The following is a 19,122-nucleotide window of genomic DNA, read 5'->3' as shown; positions in this document are numbered from 1 at the left end:
GGTTGTCAATCTAAGATTTCTTTTGAAGTTACGTAGAATTGAAATTGAAATTAAAACTTATGCTAGAAATATTGAATGTGGGCTTGCAATTTATATAATATATATATATATATTTAGAATTTTTATTAATTTATGAAAATTTAAATTAATAATATTAAAATAATATTTTGGTCCTAAAATAATAAAAATAATTTAATCTATTAAAAATATAAAGATATAAACTATTAAAATAATAAATTTATATTTTTATTATCATAAAATTTATAATTTAATTCTAAAATTTCTGACTTCTTTTTGTCAACTAATTCTTATTTTTTATCTGATTTAAAAATTAATTAAAAAAAAAAAAAAGGAAAACAAGGAACGTGGGCGTCCCGAACTACAAGACGCAGAGAAGAAGAAGGGAGGGTGAGGCGATTTGCGTTAGGTAGGTTTGAACGCAAGAAGAAGGGCTGCCTGCACAGTGTTAAGTCCATGAAGCAAAGGACAGGGGGCGTGGGTGGGGGATCCTATCCAAGGCTTCTTCCTCATTCACCCCACCATTTCCGTTGGAATGGGGCCGCCATTAAAACTAAAGTTGGAGCTGAGAATCAAATAATGGTGCCAGCTCATTTTGCCTCTTCCTTTACGTAATATAAGAATATAGAATCAATCAATGAAGTTTAACTTCACCTTCATATTTTATTTATATTTCTACACTCATGTCACATAATTTAAGGTAAGTTTAGATGATAAGTTTAGATGAACGATTGAGTGGTACATTTAGTTTCTTTTTGTCTTATGTTATATTATTTAATATCACTATTATTATTATTTTACATTAACCACAAATAAACGTATCATCTCTCTAAATTCACTCATTGTATAATATCTTTTGAAGGTTTAATATTAATTTTTTATCACTCATATAGTAATTTAATTGGCTAATTTCCTTTATGAGTTAAATAAAATGTTTATTTTAAAAAATTTATTACAAAATTTGGAACATAAATTACATAATAATAACTGTAGTATTCTTACATGATTTAATAATTCTTAGTAATTAAATTTTATTATTTGCAAGTGTTTTAAGACTTGCATATTATATTTTAACTAACAAGATTTTAGACATTTTTGTTCATCTAAATTCTAATCTCATAAATTTGTTGAACAATACAACAATAAAATAACTTAATCTAATTTAAAAAAATATTTTAATATCTCATTTAATTTTTCGTCTCTTTTATTTTTGAACTTATTTTTTTGTTAAATCATCCAAAATGGATGAAAAAGTTAACGATAACTTTGCTAACATGATATACACGCGAATGACATGTCAACATTTAATTAAATTTTTTAAAATAATTTTTTATACTTTTTAATAATTTAATGATTTTTATTTTTCTGCATTTTTAAAATTTTTAAGATTTAATTAAATGCTGATGTGTCATCCACGTTTTTACCAAGTCGGCAAAGTAAAAAAGAAAAAAGTTAACTTTTCCATCTATTTTGAGATGATTTAACAAAAAAATGCTAGTTCAAAAGTTAAAAGATGTGAAAAATTAAATGGGGGGCTAAAATGATTGTTTTAATAAAATTAGAGGGCCAATTAAATAATTATGCGAAATTAAACTTATCCAAGAATCAAATTATTCAGGGATTCAATTAAATTGAATTATCGATCTCATTCAACGGAATTTAGATCGGATTCAGATGGGACTTTTGATAAATTTGGTGAAGTTGGACTTAAATAATAAATATGTTTTATTTAGTTTTAATTTTATAAAATATAAAAATAAAAACAATAATTTTTCTAATTCGTTATATTAAAAACATTTTCGAACTTTAGAAGACACGAGGGGCCGAGTACACCAAAAGTCCAAAACCCAGATATTGCCATAAAGTATAGGGGCCTATCTCAAACATGAACATAGTAAAGGGATGGAAGTAATAATTTGACAAAAACCGAGTTCTCAGCTCTTTTATAGTGGAGAAGAGCGTAAGCAGGGCTCGATATTAAGCTCCTGGGTTCGATCCAGACCCCACACAGCCGAAAAGGCTTTTAACAACGTGGCTTAATTTTAATAGTCTAATGAACCATCGTGACTTTTTTTTTTTTTTTTCCCAATTTTATTTACATCCAACGGTAACCATTTACTAGCCGTTGAGGTTTCAAATAAAAAGAAGGATTAATGTGCAAAAACACACAAACACACACCACTTGTTGGCTCTTTCCTAATTCTTTTCCTTTCCTTTTCATCAAACAGAGATAGAGAGAGATACAAGGCTTAATCACTGGGGGTTTGTCTCGTCTCCCCTTCCTTATTGTTTTCAATATCAAAATTAAGGATTTGTTTTAGTTTTAAATTTTCATGATTTTACAGTTTCGTTTAAGTAGAGGTGATCAAGTTAGCTTAGTTTTCTTTATTTTTTCTTCCATTTAATTCTTTTAGAAAATGGGTGTTTTTTTTCCAATGAATCTAAAGTTTGTTTGATATTCTTGGTTCTCTTGAAGGGTCTTGGAAGTGGGGTTTTTAGTCTTAAAGAAAACCAAAAGAACAAAAGAATGAGAAGATCAAAGGAGAACAATCCAGGTTCAATTGCGGCACCAAATGGTAAGCCTCTTTTATCATATGATCAGTCCTGACTAAGTCCAGAGTGGAGTCAGGTCGGATCCCATTTGTAGGTTCAAATCCTCTCAATGCTGGAACTTGACCTTGCATAAGGGACATCGAGCTCCTTGCTACTCTACACTACCTGTACACTTGTTCCATTTTTCATGAATATTTTTTTTCCTTTTGTTCTTATTGGAATCTTTTGTAAACTGAAAGATGGGCTGAGAATGGGTGGTGCCAAGATGGTAAAGGACATGGAACAAAATCAAAGAAGGGCTCTGAGTAGCATTAATCAGAACATTATAGGAGCTTCACTCCACCACTCTGGTGTGGTTAATAAAAGAGAACTTCCAGGGTACTTTCAACTGTCAAAATTCCAAGCTCCATTATTACAGTTTTCTTTGTACTTCTTGGGATTGACTTGAGTTGTGTCTTACACAGGAAAGATGAATTTTGCAATAAGAAATCAGCTTTGGAACAAAGATCAGACACTAGGTTCTATCTAGTTTGCTCTTTGTTTTTTGCTTTTCTGTCCTTTATGCTTTGACCTCTTTGTTTTTTTTTTTTGGGTAAATTTTCTTCAAAAACTTAAATTCTCTTTTTTATATGTTTAGGAGTTTGGCTGTTGAAAGGGTTAGCAACCAGCATCACTTCCTAGAAGTACTATCTATACTGACCACATATTGTGGAAGCTTTATGATTTCCAATAAACTATTTGTTAAGCAACTTCAAATCACTGTAGAAACCAAAACAATAGGAAACTAAATAGAAATTGTTGGATTGAATGTATTGAAGGACACTAAGAACCAAAGTGAGTTGGCAGTGAAGCCCGGTGGTCTAGACGATTTCGAAATCGTTGATGTGGAACAGTGTGGGGAGGGTAATGATGTTACACTCCCTATGTTTGTGAAACACACAGAGGCAGTCTTAGATGAAACTGATGAAATGGTATGTGTATTTATTAATTGTTGAAAATGGTTATTTTTTGGGAAGGCAAAGCAGCATGATTGCTACATCATCTTTGCATTGAACAATATACAGGACATTGAAATGGAAGATATGGAGAACTCTATCATTGATATTGACTGCAGTGATTCAAAAGATCCTCTTGCAGTTGTTGAGTACGTAGATGAAATCTATGCTTACTACAAGAAAACTGAGGTAAGCTTTGATTTAAATTTGCCAATGAGGCAATTTATGGCAGAGTGGATGGAGAAACATTCTTTGGAATTATTGGTCTTTTGAGTTTCTTATTTAGGGTTCATTTGTGCAGGTTTCTTCCTGTGTTTCTCCAAATTACATGGACAGGCAATTTGACATCAATGAGAAGATGAGGGCCATCCTCATTGATTGGCTCATTGAGGTATGGTCTAACCTTAGTTTGTTTTCTTTTTCCTCAAGGCAATTAGGGTGCAGCTATCAAGAATATACTTTGCATGCAGTAGAACTGTCTCATTGGAAAGATGTGCTACTACTATTGATTTGAAAAATTTGTACTTAATTGTTGTTCAAAGTATGTCTAGAGATTACTAACGATATCATTTTGAGCAGGTTCACTACAAATTTGATCTTATGGAAGAAACATTGTTCCTTACTATCAATCTCATAGACAGATTCTTAGAGCGTTGCACTGTGATCCGAAAGAAGCTTCAATTGGTTGGCATGACAGCCATGTTATTAGCATGCAAGTATGAGGAAGTTTCTGTCCCAATAGTGGAGGACTTTGTTCTGATTTCAGATAAAGCATATACGAGGAAGGATGTTCTAGATATGGTAATTTCCTACAGCAGTCCTGTATTTTCCTTGCATTTCTCTAGGCATATTTAATAGTAATCTCTATGTTTCTAGGAGAAATTAATGGTGAACACTTTACAATTCCACATGTCTGTGCCAACTCCATATGTTTTCATGAGGAGATTTCTCAAGGCAGCACAATCTGAGAAAAAGGTAGATAATTCATTAATGGATTACTGTTTGTTAAACCTTTTTTGTTAGTTAAGCCTCACCCAAGAAAAAAAAAAAACTGATAAGATATATACATTACCCTGTGGCATACCAGCTTGAATTTCTCTCGTTCTTCCTGATTGAGTTGAGCATGGTTGAATATGAAATGCTCAAGTTTCAGCCATCTCTGCTAGCTGCTGCAGCAATTTACACAGCACAGTGCAGTCTTTTCCGGTTCAAGAACTGGACAAAGACCAGTGAGTGGCATACTAAATACACAGAAGATCAACTGCTGTAAGTTATTATATTTGGATTGCTAGGCTTGCCTAGCTTTATTTGACCTTTGTGTAGAACACTAATGAAGGATGCTTTTGTCATGCATGTCAACAGGGAATGCTCAAAGTTGATGGTTACTTACCATCAGAAAGCAGGATCCGGAAAACTCAAGGGAGTACATAGAAAGTATAGTTCATACAAGTTTGGATATGCAGCAAAAACTGAACCAGCACTATTTCTCCTAGATCCCTGACGCAACTGCTTGATGACGGTTCATGGGTTGACTATTTTTTAAGTATCTAATCTCGATTAAGGAATTTCCAGTTGCAAAATCTAGCAACACCTAGAAACAGAAGATGAGTTCTTTTTATATTATATGTTCATGCAAAATCTTGCAGACTGATCTTTGAAAATCATTCGTGTTACTCTTAATTGCCTTCAAATTTAATATGTGACTTATATTTTTGCATAATAAATTCAAACATAAAAAGAATCTAAAGGATACTGTGAATTGATTCTGTGATTTCTTCTCCTTGTCAGAAGGGAAATATAATCAGTGATTTGCTAATCTAGCGCTGATATATTATTTGAGAATATAAATTATTGTCGCGTCCAAAAATGGATTTTATTGAGACAAATGATCTCGTTGATCCAATCAAGTAATCAAAATTTATTACCATAACCATGAGCATGTGCATTCACACCACCAATCAGGAAAGAAATTACACAAATGAATCATGTTAAACGCACAATAAGTGTCCTGACATTTTTCCAAGAATACAATTACAAAATTACACAAATGAATCATGTTAAACTCACTGTAATGGAACAAAAATATATGTTCTTCTAATTAGTTGAAGGTTCAAATCACGATTGAAACCAGCAAGAAAAAATAAGGCATGGGTGCTTAGATAATCACCTTTGGATCTGCGTTTACTTGGTAACATGGCATGGTATCTCCATTTTGCATGATGCTGCCTTCTTTATGCACTTGACCAGCGAATAGTAGGCTCTGCAAATTAAACAACAGGCTGCATTAATGGCTTGCTGAAGAAGTAGCAACAGAATTGCCCAATCCCATCCTCTGCCCCAACAGTGAGAGTTGCTCAACAAACTCCATTCCGGTTAAAATTTCCATATATAATATGCTTGACAGGTTGCTGATGCCGCACAAGGTCTTGCAAGCTGCCATACTCCCCGTAATTTCCACCACCAATCATGAACACAATAGCTTCTTTAAAGGGTCCTTTCAGATGGCTACTTCTAGTTCCAGAGCTCGATTTAGGGGCACGAGGATCAAATACAAGGTAAGAATCAATTTCAGGGTTTGGTTTCCCCTCCATCAATACTTCCACAGTCCTGGTCAAAGCCAACTGCCTATCACTAGATAATAGGTTCTTCACACCTGCTGTGACAGCACTAATTGACAGGCCATAGAGCTTCTCAGCCCAATCAACAATGTTATTTCTACTAGCAGAATTTGCTGACGCCAATGAAACATTCAATGACTTGATCTTCTTTACATACTGAAATGCACTCGTATCAACCTCAGATTCTACTATTGCTGCTTCCACTGCTTCTGCTTCTGCTGGATTAATGGTTTCGGAAGAGATAATATACATTATAGCAAAACGCAGCTTATCCATCTTGGTACCTTTTCCCTTAAGTACAGCCAACAACTCATTTCGGTCAAAGCCACCTCTCACCATCATATCATTCTCCTTCTTTACATAAGAGTCAAGAGATCTCTCCTTTATTTCACCCAAGAGCACTGTTGCAATGTTTGTGTGTTTATCAATGACCTGCTTCCGTTCGGTCAGTTCAGGCAGGGAGTTCACTGCATTCATTAAGTGCTTTGTGTTCTCAATCAAGTCTGTCCCGTCAAACTATGCTCCTGCAGTCCCACCAGTCCTTCTATTCACCTCATCAACATCTTTCTTATATGTGTTCAACTGGGTCTTAATCTCAACAGCAACTTCAGGGAATTCCAATGATCCATTTGCCATCCAAAATGGGTCTGACCTATCCAGCTCATATGATTTCATACCACCTTTCTCTCCTGGCACACTCAACCTATTAAGCTTCAATCCAAGAATATCATGTACAAGTGGGCGGTACCTAAAATCATGTTGTATCGCAGCCGACAACTCGAAGTTCCTATCAAACATACACAAAATTGGACACTGAAATGAGCTCGCAAAACTCCCACTTTCAGAAAACAATTTGTTCTTTGACAACAAATGATCTCTCAACTTCTGATCCAATGCCGAAGCAACCAACTCTGCCGGTCCACCACGCGGGCATCTTATTATGGGAACCACAGCCAGTGTAGCCAAAACACAAAATAATCCACTAACAATCCTCTCTAAAATATCCTCGATCTCTTTATCCCCTGCTGATGGATCATTCAATTGCACATACGTAGACTTCTGGGACAATGAGAACAAATTATCCTCCAACGACACAAACTCCAAATACTGATCATGAACCTTCGAAATCTTATGGATTGAATCTGAATTCAAAGTCCCGGAAGCCAGATCCTCCAAAAGCGGCCTTGGTATAGACGCAGAGAAATTCAAATGGAAACTATCATAGAGAGAACGCGAAGCATCTGCTACGATTCTCTGGATATTAGATTGATTACGCTGAACAAAGTAGACAGCTGGTACATCATGGACAGGTTTCCGATCTTTGTCAATAAGGAAGTATAGCGTAACACCGTGTTTTCGAAGATCCTTGAAATGTATCAAAGGGGACAGTATATTCTGACAAAATTTGTCATCAATCAAAATCTTGTAAACCTCTTTATTAGCAGTTCCAGTAGAATTCGCAGGTTGATTCAGATTAAGCATTCGGATTATACATTCTGTAAAAGCAAACCAAAACAGCCAATACGATCAAAGCTCCAAAATGACAAGATCAAAATTCAACAGCCCAGTAAAGGAAGAATCAGACAAAACTAGATCCGAAAGGTTATAAAATTTAACAAAACAATTGGTAGAATAACGCTACTTTTATAGATTCACATTCAAAGAACATATCAAATTTAACAAAATTGTAACAGGGTGAAAATGGGAGTTCGATGCCACTGCATTTACATGAAAATCTAGAAAGAGAAATGGAATGGGGGTACTGGTAATTCAGGGGAAACGGAAGAAGAGAGATCAAAACAGAAAATTACCTGTTTGTTTCTGGCGAAGATTGAGAGCCATAGGAGACTGGAAAACTGAGGTCTTTGAGTACAAGTCTCAAATTTGTTGCATTCATTTGGTGATATCTTTGGAAAACTGAGCTCGTCTCCGTTTCTCCTCGTTACAAATTTGAGGGACTGAAAGTGAAATCCATCCATCAAAAGAAAAAGGCTTTATTCATAGTTTAGGCCCTAAACTATAACAGCTTTTTTATTTTAGTACCTAAATATTTTTGTTGCTCTTTTTTTTTCCCCTTTTACATTCCGTCACACGGCAACATTATAAAATTTAGGCATCCAATTATAGATTTATCAATATGACTTTCATGCAGATTGGAGTTTATCGATCCATAGTTTATCATTGATACATTGATTAATCTTTGTCTCACTTGGATTAATTATTTTGTTTTTTTTTTTTATCTTTTGAATTTTTATAACATTTTAGAAATGATATGTTTTTATTTTTATTTTTTTAAAAAATTTGAATTGATTAATCGTTGACTCACTTTGATTGTCATGCTTCATTGTTATATTTTTTACAAGATTTGTCGGTTGATAATAAGTTAATTGTTTATGCGATTGAAAGGTTCGTAAATTCGTTGAAATATTAAAGGGAAAGTGCCGAAGGGTTAATCGAAACCGTATGAAGCTTACTCTTGTCTTTAGTAATGAAAGAAACATTCTTGAGATGTAGCCCAAGTTTATGCACTGCTTGTTTTACAGTCATAGAGGTATGAAATTTGGAAGAAGGGGTGCAGAACCTTTCACTTCTAGTAGCCATGACTGTGACGCTCCAATTAATGAACATGGTAAAATTTCTAATCCAAAAAGTAGCACTGTTTCGACGCAAACATCAAATTCTTTTTGTTACTGATGGTAACAAAGCATGTTAAGGAACCATCAGTTGTTACTACAAGCATTCTTAGGTATGATCATATGCACTCCATGAGGATATTAACTTGTGTGAAAGAACTACCGTTACCTCTGATCCCAACTTCATCGCTTTAGACGAGCAGGTGCTAGGAAATTTAATCTAGTATCCCCTTATGCTTCCTCAGTGGAATGTGATTGTTAGTCTGGTAAGTTGTGCCATTTAAACTATTTATTGACATGAAAACAAACCCCAAAGAGAAAAGAGCAGCAAAAGAATAAAAAATGTCACAAAAAAAAAAAAAACAACAGCATAAAAAATATTTTGAGTAAATTACAGTTAAGTGACTACAAATGAAGAGAAAGTCTCTCTTTATGGTTGAATTTCCCTAAATTCAAAGGTACATATTGATTTACATAACAGTTAAAATTTGTACTTATCTACAAAATAAGAATTACACTCTATACATTAAGATATTTCACTAGACCACTAAAGCTTTTAAGTAGATGAACTTTTTTATATATTCCACTAAATCTCATTTCATCAGTTGACATCCATAAAATATTCCGTGAACATTGGCAGTGAGCTTTCATCCACCAGTGACAATTGCCAAAGATGTTTTCATCTACATTCTTTGATTTGATTCCATGTCAAACCATTTTAGCATCTTCTATACGTAAGACAAATTGCGAGAGTCCAAGCAACCTTTTTGATCTATCTCTATAAATCTTAATTCCTAGAACATAGACTGCTTCCCTCTAATCTTTCATGGAAAATCGAGCCGTTCTAGTCTACAACATAGTTATATCGTTTCCCATCATTAAAATGTCATGGACTTTAAATATTAGCTTGACACAAGGAAATCCACCAAGATCTGCACCTATTTCGAATATTTGATTATTTCCTTATAGTCGCATGTTTATTGATAAATACTCCAACATTACAAACAAAATAGGAAGTTTGACAATACAACAAATCAAAAAATAAAGATACATTAGAGAACTTCAACCATGTGATTTAATTAAAAAAATAAAAAAACTTCATTATGCGCATACCATGATTCAAAAAGGGCGAGTGGACGCACTAGAAGTGTGCCTCATCAAATGAGGCTCACTCAAAACGAATTTGCGGCGCTACGTTGTTCCACAGTCTGGCACACCTTAACAACCCTATTCATTACTTTTCTTTAGTACCATAAGCAATAAAATTTACACTAATATCATCCGATAGTGACCATCTCCCTGTTAAAGGGTTGTACACAAATCCCGCCATCTCTTTCACCTATTCACCCAACAATTCAGCAGCGCAGAGGTTAGTCAAAACGCACAATGGTTAGTTCAGTTTCAGATATCAAAGGGATTGCTTGGTTTGCTTACATCAACCCCTGCACGTTTTAGAATCATAGTGAGTTCTTCTGGGGTCAGGAAACTCGACCATTGATGTGTACCTTTAGGTAGCTGCATAAAATCAACAGACATTATGAGTTACAAAGCATATCTTAGAACCAACTGTTTTTTAAAATTATAAAAAAAAAGGAATGGTTTCTAATTTTTTTTTTTTTGGAGGTAATAGCTTTGTCTTCGCTAGTTTCAGGGACAACAGCTACACATGTATTCACATGTCAATTTCTCCTTACAATGCTAATCTGTTTCAATACAAGGTCCCTTACATGATTTGCAGGACACTGAATCCAAGTTCTGAACAATACTATTTCATTGGAATTTTATATTTATAATATTGTGTAGACGAAACATCAAACCCATGTTCAACATTTTAGCCTATGAATTAAAAAATGTAGATATGAAAAAGCATCGAAATAAGATCCCAATTAGATCAAATTTCAAACAAGATGTGAATACGAAAAGAAATCCTAAAAGTAAGGGTTAAATCTCTACAAGGCATTTGTATAGAACAGATACATAATTACATATCAAAATAGAAAAATAAATAAAGTGTTGTACTTAAAAGATGACAGAATCATACCCACTGTAGCAGGTACTCTGCTGCAACAATGGCAGTTGCATATGATCTCATAGAGCGGTTAATTGTTGAAACAACAGTAGCTCCTTCATGAGCAGTTAATGCTGAGAGAGACTTGCAGAATTCAGCAGCATCTGCTACGTGCTCAATCACCTTAAGTAAAAGTTAATAATTTACCAAAAAAAAAAAAAAAACAAATTTACAACGAAAAGTATATAAAGAATTAGCAAATGACCAAGATATGTGAAACGCTAGATAACTTGAATCTTGAATAGACCATAAAAATGCTCTTAGCAGTAATGAGTGCATCATTATTACATCAAAAAAAAAAATGTAGCAGTCTTTTAAACAACCAATAGAGACAAATGGAGGGAGTGAGAGAGAGACGTTGTTGTCCAAAGAGTGCATACCTCTAAAGCAATCACTGCATCAAACTTTCTCTGCTCTTCAACCAGCTTTTCTGTTCATGAAAATGTATCCACGTAAGCTATCACTAAAAATAAACAACAAAAAAACTCAGGAAAGGACAGAAAACTCAAAGAGTTCCGTATGATTGTTTAACCAATCCAAATTGTCTATGTTGTGACAGTTATCAAAGTTCACCAATCAATTATAGTGGCAAGCATTTATAAATACAAAAGAACATATATCCATCACAGACATCAAGAAGAAAATTGTTATGATTTCAATTGTCTTCAATATCTTTCAGATGAAAACAGGGGAAAATGAAGTTACCAAAGACTACAGCAATAGCTGTATTTATGGGTTTCACACAGAAAATATGTAGTAAGAGGGGAAGAAAGCGCTGAAGATATCACATTGATGGAATACTGATCCCAAGAAATCTAATGTTCACCACTAACCAAAGAAATTTATTACAGTTCTGGTAAATTTGAGTAAAAAAACCACGACTACAGAAAACTCAGCTAGCATTTATCCCTTTTTCAATTGTAAATTTTCCAGGTTATTTGCTCCGACAGTTCATCCAACAACATCAAGTTCCTAGTAGAGGGCTACTTTGATAGAATTTTACATATGGCAGTTCTATCATATGATGATTTTATTTGCATGAGAACTACTACTAAATTTGGCTGCATGTTCTCATTCACATTTCAACCCGATTCAGTGTCAGAGACGCAGCCCAACAAGTAGTTTGTCCTGATGTCCTCCACATCCACATGCCACTCATCCAGAACGTCACAATCTCAAAAGGTTTAAAAGTTTGAAAAAGAACAGAAAGTTACAGATCTAGATTAGCAGAGAGATTAACCTACAGAAGAATTAAGCTTAGAATGTACCTGCTGTTGTACAACAGTATTCAATAGTTGAAGTTGTTGGATCCAAATTCTGTAGAGGAAGGTATATCATAAAATCCAAGTTCAAGTCTAGAACACAATAACATGAATGAGTTACAGGAACTCAGAACTGTAAACTTTTAGACTTGTAATTTGGTGCAATAGTATTCAGATACAAAAGATTCATCTTAAAAAATTTGTAGCAGGAAGCAAATATATATAAATGATAACGTATGCCAAATTATTGCTGGAAAGAAAACTCAAGTCACACTCTGCTTGCTTAAGAAGTAACATTTCTAAGAGGGAGGGGGAGGCTTTCAAATGATGGGTCCAGCTATTTATTTCAAAAGAAAATAAATGAATGATTGGAATGAAAGAATGAAAGACACAGATAGACAAGGTAGGAAACCATTAAATTGTTTAGGATGATTTTATAAATTGAAAATAACTTGGAAAATATTTCAGATATTGTGGAAACGCTAGAATGATTTGATTATTGAGTATAAACCCGTTGCTTAAAACTTGAAGACTTCTTTACATGAAAAATACTCAACATATATCCACTCACCTATCTAAATAGCTAGTTATGCCATGGTAGAACCAGTTAAGAGCTTTCCATTTCAAGAAGTTTTCATATAAAGTAAGTCATGCCTGATAAAGTAACAGAATCTTATTTGACCTTATTCTTTCAAAGACAAGTAGAAAGCCTTGAGAAAACACAATATCTTCAAAACCATAGACCTAAAATAGAGTTATCATTAAATAAGAAAATAATAATCTTTTCTTACATCCCCATGTGCAGTTATAACTAAAATCAACCTAAGATGTAGACATGCTCAGGCTAACATGAATGGAAGAAATAATGCTCCAAACACTGGAATATTTCTAGTAATAAGAAAATTATGAAAGACTACACTTGCATGTACAAAAAATAACACTACCAACATATCATGAAATGGTTGAAAAGAAAATAACATACAGCATGAAGACGGGCAATCTTGATGTTTTTCTCTATTGCATCAATTCCAGTGACAGTTGCTCCCATTCGAGTCAGCGGCTGAGAAGATAAAGGAACATTATAGATACCAACAAAATAGCAGATCTAACTTTAGCAGCTTGTACCAATGTCTACTAGGAGAAAAAAGAAAAAAGGGAAAAAGGAAGGAGAGAAAAAACAAACAAAAGTGGAATGAAGCATCATAGCATCCATTAATAAATATATGAAATTTAAAAAGGTAATTTTTCTATTCCGATGCTTGATGTTTTCGTAAGTAGATGGAACTATCTGAAATTCTGCACAAACTCCTCAAAGGAATATAAATTTAAAAGGAAACTGAAAACAAGCATTTAGATCAATATTTCTTGAACCTTAACATAGTCAAATCAAATATATTAGCTACAAAAAGAATATTCTTTTCTGATAACACCTGAAAATATATAGTAGGTTTCCCAGTCATCTTTATGGTTTCCATGTTACCTCTTTAGGGATAATGTCCAAATACCTAACTTCACTAAGAGTAAAAAAAAAAAAATGCTTTTGATCTTTTATTGCATGGAATTAAAGACCATGGACTTCATTTGACTATAATGAGAACATTGACATTACAAAATATTACATATCTGTTGGATGATTTATGTATCTATAGAAAAAGTGTTTCTAAACTTAGTTGAGTTGGATGAAAAATACTATAGAGATGCTGTTTAATAGTTTTTGTAATTGATTTATATTCAGCCATTTTAAAATTTAATAGGTATAATTACATTGGAAAAAGAAAAACTTGCCTTAGTTCCACGTGGTAAAAGATAACTAGCTTATTTGGGTATTAACCTTTTCTTTTTCCCAAATTAGTTGACCAATCAACCATTTCCACTGCTCTCTGCCCAAGCTCATCTTGATCCTCAATAGTTGACCAAGTGCAAATTTAAAAGACAATAGAGAACCTCATAATATCATTTTGTTATAGGGTTATGCTAACGAATTCTTCCATAGATGTCCTGAAATCTAGATTACCAATGAATGGAAGTAATGTAAAACAGTCAAATGCCTAAAGAGGATTAATTGCTACAGTAGCCCATTCAATAAAAAGGCACTAAACACTAGATTTTCAAGAAATCTGAAGTAACAAATAGAGATGTCATTTAATGAGAATGCCAACAAGATTTTATGTGAGTGCTCGTTGGAACTTTTCAATGAACAAGGCAGGGACTAACTAGAAATTGATGCTCTTCCAGATTAAATGATGTTAAGCATGAAAGAATATTAATTATAAGAAAAATGAATTCCAGTGGCAGACATGTGTAAGTACCTCTGACAGAATACCACCACCGCAACCGACATCAATAAACCTTAGTCCTTCAAAGGGCCTAGCAGAGAGAGGATCCTTTCTACAATAACAAACATGCACAAACGAATGCAATTAGGGATTAAATTGAAAATTTCCAAAACATGATAAATGTCAAAATCAGTATTCCAAAACACAGTTACAAAACAAGTTCAGCTAGTAAAAGATTCTGTCTTTTTGAAACACAAGTGATATATACCGGAAATGTCGACAAAGAGTTGAGCGTAAAAAAGCGAGCCTGGTAGGATTCATTTTATGCAATGGTTTAAATGGTCCTTCAGAATCCCACCTGGACATAATAAAGAAGTTTAAAAAAAAAAAAAAACCAAAGCAACATCTTAGAGCATTTCAAAGTCTTTGTTGAATAGAACTGAAATAATCCCAAATTTTTTTCTGACCAAGTATCGGCAATTGCAGAGAACTTGGCGAGTTCAGGTTCCTTCAACGAAGAGGGAGCTGAAGAAGCCTTTTCGAACTTGTTAGATTTGGGGCCAACATTGTTTTGAGGTCCAGAAACAGAAACAGGGTGTTGAGAAGGTAAAGCAGAGAAGAACCGAGCATTGGAAAGGTTTCTTGGAAGGGAATGGAACCACCGACGTTGGGCTAGGAACATTGAAGAAGCCATTACAAAAATAGGTATCTGCAGGAGCCAGGAAGAGAGGCTTAGGTTCTACGGTTTAAGTTAGACATTTAACTTCAATTAGTAGGCTAGCCAACCAGGATCAAGCCCATGAATTTTTTATTTTCATATATATTTCCAAATAAGAATATTGAAAAAAATAAAGACAAAAAGTCCAAATTGTTTATGCTACTTTAAAAAATAATAAATAAAAGGCCTAATAGCAAATTTTGCTCTCAACATTAGACTTTTTGTAAATTTCGCACTGATTCTTTTTTTTTTTCCCTATTGCCACCTTAATCTTTTAATCTTTATCAAATAAATCAGAATTAGATGTGGCAGTTAGTTGACTAATGGTCAACGATATTTGCTGATGTAAATGCACTAAAATGCAGACCGGACTATTTTATCATATATGCCACATCAATAAATTATTTAAAAATTATAATTTTATAAAAGATTCAAAAATGTGAAAATTTCTGTAAATAAAAAAAATTATAAAATTTTAGAAATTCCTAGTTTTTATAAACGCACTTTCAGATTAAAAAATATTTTATAAAAACCAAAAATCAGGAAAATCCAAATATTACAGAAAATTCCACCAGATCTGGAAGCTGATATGATAGGTGATTAGATACTAATTTTTAATTACTTAAAACCAAAAATCAGGGAAAATCTAAATATTACAGAAAATTCCACCAGATCTGGAAGCTGATATGATAGGTGATTAGATACTTATTTTAATCTACTTAGGTAATTAGATATATGTATATACAGATAAACAGAAATATATACAAATATATACAGTCAAGTCTTACTTGCTTTTTTTTTTTTTTTTTTTTGCTTCATATTTTTACTTCAGTTGATGTGGCAAACTAAGTTGTAGCCGATAAGATTGGATCAATATTAAATTCGCTTCTTAACCTTAATGGTATTTTTTTCCCTACATTCCTATATTTTCCTATGACCCTAAAACAAAATCAAACCTTCTTGATCTTGAAAACTGACAAGAATTTTTTCATTATTACATCATAAAAACAGCATGCCTCAATTTTTTTATTAAAGCATAACCGGAAGATTTAAAATTTGTTAAATTTAAAGAGCAAAATCACAAACAATAACAAAAAATTGGAAAAGCATCCTCCTTTAGGAGGCAAATCTTTATTGAACAAAAATAATACCTATAGATCCAATATAACAAATTATTAAATATAATGCAAACCAAACAAACCAAAAAAAATAAAAATAAAGACAGCACACCTAGATATAATTCTGGAATGAGGAAACAATTAAAAAGGAGCCAAATTTATAAAAAGCGTATCTCTGATTTTGCTCATGAACCACAAAAAAACTAAATTTACTATAAAAGAAAATAACCCAAAATAAATTAAAACAACCAACCTTTCAGATTCTGCTCACTATTCTTCCGTCTTCTTCTTCAATTGACAAAAGGACTTGCCTCTATAATTTCAAACTAAGTTGAATCTTGATACATATCTGGAAAAAAGTTTCTTAATCTTAGTTCCATATATCAACCATGGAAAACTGATATGAAACATAATTAGATACTGATTGATTAAAGTTTTGGTCTTTAAATTGCAGTCGTAATAATACTAACAAAGTAAACAATTAATATTTCAGGGAAGCTAGAGAGAGACTTTATTCAACGATGGTGAAAGCGAAAATTTCAGAATGAATTCTCAAGTCAAATCAGGACTGCCAAGAAGGTTGAAAATAATTCAAAATTAAAAATACTTGAAATTAAAATAGGAGTTGACTGAGTGAGTGAATAAGGCATTAAAAGTAATACAAAATTAAAATTACCACTCCAAGGTTGAAAATAATTCAAAAGTAAAAATGATCCAAAATTAAAGTAGGAATTGATTGGTTGAGTGATTAAAAGGAGGTCCTAACTGAATGAATTGAGGTTGAGTAAAAGCCATTCGCTTGAGAACAATTCGGCGATTGGAACTCGATCTGGGATTGGGATCTTAGGGCACTGAGAACCTACTGTATAGTACATTCAAGAGTACTAATCATAAAAAATGTACAGAAAAAAAGGCACACCCTATTCAAGGCCCTGATGGTCACTCCCCCCGCGCTCTACTACAGGAAAGCTAGCCTGGTTGATCCACTACACGCTAAGAAGCAAGTCCCGACTAACTAAGTAAATCCGGGTTAGACTGAAAGTGACCAGAAATTGCAATCTTCTTTCACAGACTACAGACTAGCGATAGTTAAAAGAACAAAAAAATAAAAATATCATGATAACATTTTTTTTGAAACAAATTACATCTGTAATTAGATTGATAAGAAAACATTATCTTACATCTAATTTGAAACATATAACTACTCAGTGTCTGCGAATATGTATACAACAAAACAGCATTCAAAGTAGAAACTATATTAGCAGAACAAGTTGAAAATAATTAGTGACAGATTAACACACTGACAAGCATATTGCAAAGCTCAAAAACATGACATGATTTGAGTGAAAATTATCAGAAAGTGGAGCCAACTGTAACCTAATCAACAAGAAGGTTTAAGAGTGAACAGTGAGGAGAGTTTGTAGCTGAACATGCTAAAACTCCATAAGTAGCCAAAGTTGGGAGCTATACTTCATGATAAACACTGCAACCTGCAGTCCATGTTAAAAAGAGTATAGAACCAAACTAAATAAATAGTCTTGATTTTGGCTCAAACCATCCTGATTCCCAATTAAAATCGAAATCAAAACCCAGTAAACTCATCTCCTCTTTTAAAATATCCCAAACGATATCAGTAAAAACCCTAAACCCAAACTGATTTTAAGCACGAGTGAATGATATTGATAGTATGTACTCAAAAATCCAGTCAAAATCCAGTCAATACCGAAGCTGATAGAGGAAAGGAAGCAATTAAAGAACTCAAACTAATCTTACCAACAATCTTCGATTTCTTTGGGTTCTGACTAGTTGCTAGCTTTGATTTCGACAAACCTTCACGAATTGCTTCAGCTTGGGGAGAACGGAATTTTTTAGAAGGGAGAAAACCCTTTTTTCCTCTTCTATTCCCTAAAATAAAATGAACTAAAAATTCAATAAAAAATAATTTTCCATCGTTATTTTTGGCCTAAATTACTGATAATAAGTCTTTTTTATCGAGAAGTTAGGAAAATAGGTTTATTTGGCGAATATAACTTTTTTCTTTAGTTTTATTTTTTTATACAATTAGAACTAGATTAAAATTCCCAAACATGAGTGTATCAGAACGCTGATAAAAGGCTCTTCTAAGCAAGTAAGGGAATACGTTCAATCTTCACGGTTTGACAGTTTTCCCATATATGCCTCTTCTCCTGAACAGCTCGTTGCTCTAGAAATCCTAGTAGAATTTCCAGCAGAATGGAAACAAGCAGGCTATACCCACATCCATTTTGGTGCTATACGTCTTGCGCTAAATTATCATGGAACAATACCAGTAAACTGTTAGGCAAGAATAGCATTATTGGATTCTAGATACTTAGAATACCAAAATGCTCGCATAGCAACGATTGAAGCAACACTAAACTCGGATGGTGATGGTAACCTCTTCCAAACTTCACCATGGCTCGGCGGACCTAATCTTACCAAAGTGCTTTAAAGGTCCAAGTCCAAATAGCAGGAGCTCCACAAATAGCTTCACTATAATCTGCTACCCTTCATTACCGATTGTTTATAGAATCCAAGATCACTCTTTTAACCTTTCAAACCACGGGACAGAAGATTCCTTGCTTATCTCAGTAAACACAAATGGCCAACCTCATTGTGTCCATGTCCCCAGGAAAATTCCCAAAAAAGAGCTCATAAAGTTACTCCCAGAAAAGTGGATCACGAACTATGAACAGTTCCATGAACATAGTGAACCGATCCAATCAACCCTGAGCCAAATTACTTCAAAAGGAGATGGAACCACTGAAATCAAATTTGACCACAGCCACCTTCAACTAAAGCAGCCCAATTCAAGCATTTTCTCAACACAGCTGATGATGCAGCC

At 33.6% G+C, this 19,122-nt stretch overlaps 2 protein-coding genes and 1 pseudogene across 3 annotated transcripts; 1 reads left to right on the top strand and 2 right to left on the bottom strand.

Annotated features, from left to right (window-relative positions):
- Window positions 1–2,082: 2,082 nt before the first annotated feature.
- Window positions 2,083–5,316, top strand: LOC108461437 (G2/mitotic-specific cyclin-2-like). Of its 2 annotated transcripts, none has more exons than XM_017761287.2 (12): window positions 2,083–2,379; window positions 2,495–2,594; window positions 2,811–2,949; window positions 3,036–3,089; window positions 3,209–3,254; window positions 3,390–3,542; window positions 3,636–3,755; window positions 3,868–3,957; window positions 4,146–4,367; window positions 4,443–4,541; window positions 4,654–4,832; window positions 4,929–5,316. In XM_017761287.2, the coding sequence occupies exons 2-12, from the start codon at window positions 2,546–2,548 to the stop codon at window positions 5,065–5,067; spliced, it is 1,290 nt and encodes a 429-aa protein (XP_017616776.1). In that variant the 5' UTR covers window positions 2,083–2,379; window positions 2,495–2,545; the 3' UTR covers window positions 5,068–5,316. The 2 variants fall into 2 exon arrangements, with proteins under 2 accessions (XP_017616776.1, XP_017616768.1); XM_017761279.2 differs by having other exon boundaries at window positions 2,087–2,280.
- A 144-nt stretch (window positions 5,317–5,460) lies between these two features.
- LOC108461426 (SEC1 family transport protein SLY1-like) lies at window positions 5,461–8,293 on the bottom strand (annotated as a pseudogene).
- A 1,465-nt stretch (window positions 8,294–9,758) lies between these two features.
- Window positions 9,759–18,247, bottom strand: LOC108467173 (ubiquinone biosynthesis O-methyltransferase, mitochondrial). Its single transcript, XM_017767726.2, has 11 exons — window positions 18,033–18,247; window positions 16,513–16,608; window positions 14,891–15,132; window positions 14,692–14,781; window positions 14,457–14,535; window positions 13,130–13,207; window positions 12,154–12,202; window positions 11,266–11,315; window positions 10,859–11,008; window positions 10,252–10,332; window positions 9,759–10,156 (listed from the first exon to the last, which is right to left on the bottom strand). The coding sequence occupies exons 3-11, from the start codon at window positions 15,115–15,117 to the stop codon at window positions 10,052–10,054; spliced, it is 909 nt and encodes a 302-aa protein (XP_017623215.1). The 5' UTR covers window positions 15,118–15,132; window positions 16,513–16,608; window positions 18,033–18,247; the 3' UTR covers window positions 9,759–10,051.
- Window positions 18,248–19,122: the final 875 nt, after the last annotated feature.

The sequence above is a fragment of the Gossypium arboreum genome, chromosome 2 (genome assembly GCF_025698485.1).
Source record: "Gossypium arboreum isolate Shixiya-1 chromosome 2, ASM2569848v2, whole genome shotgun sequence".
NCBI lineage: Eukaryota > Viridiplantae > Streptophyta > Magnoliopsida > Malvales > Malvaceae > Gossypium > Gossypium arboreum.
Note: the sequence above shows the minus strand (reverse complement) of the source record. Positions and strands in the feature narration are given on the sequence as shown.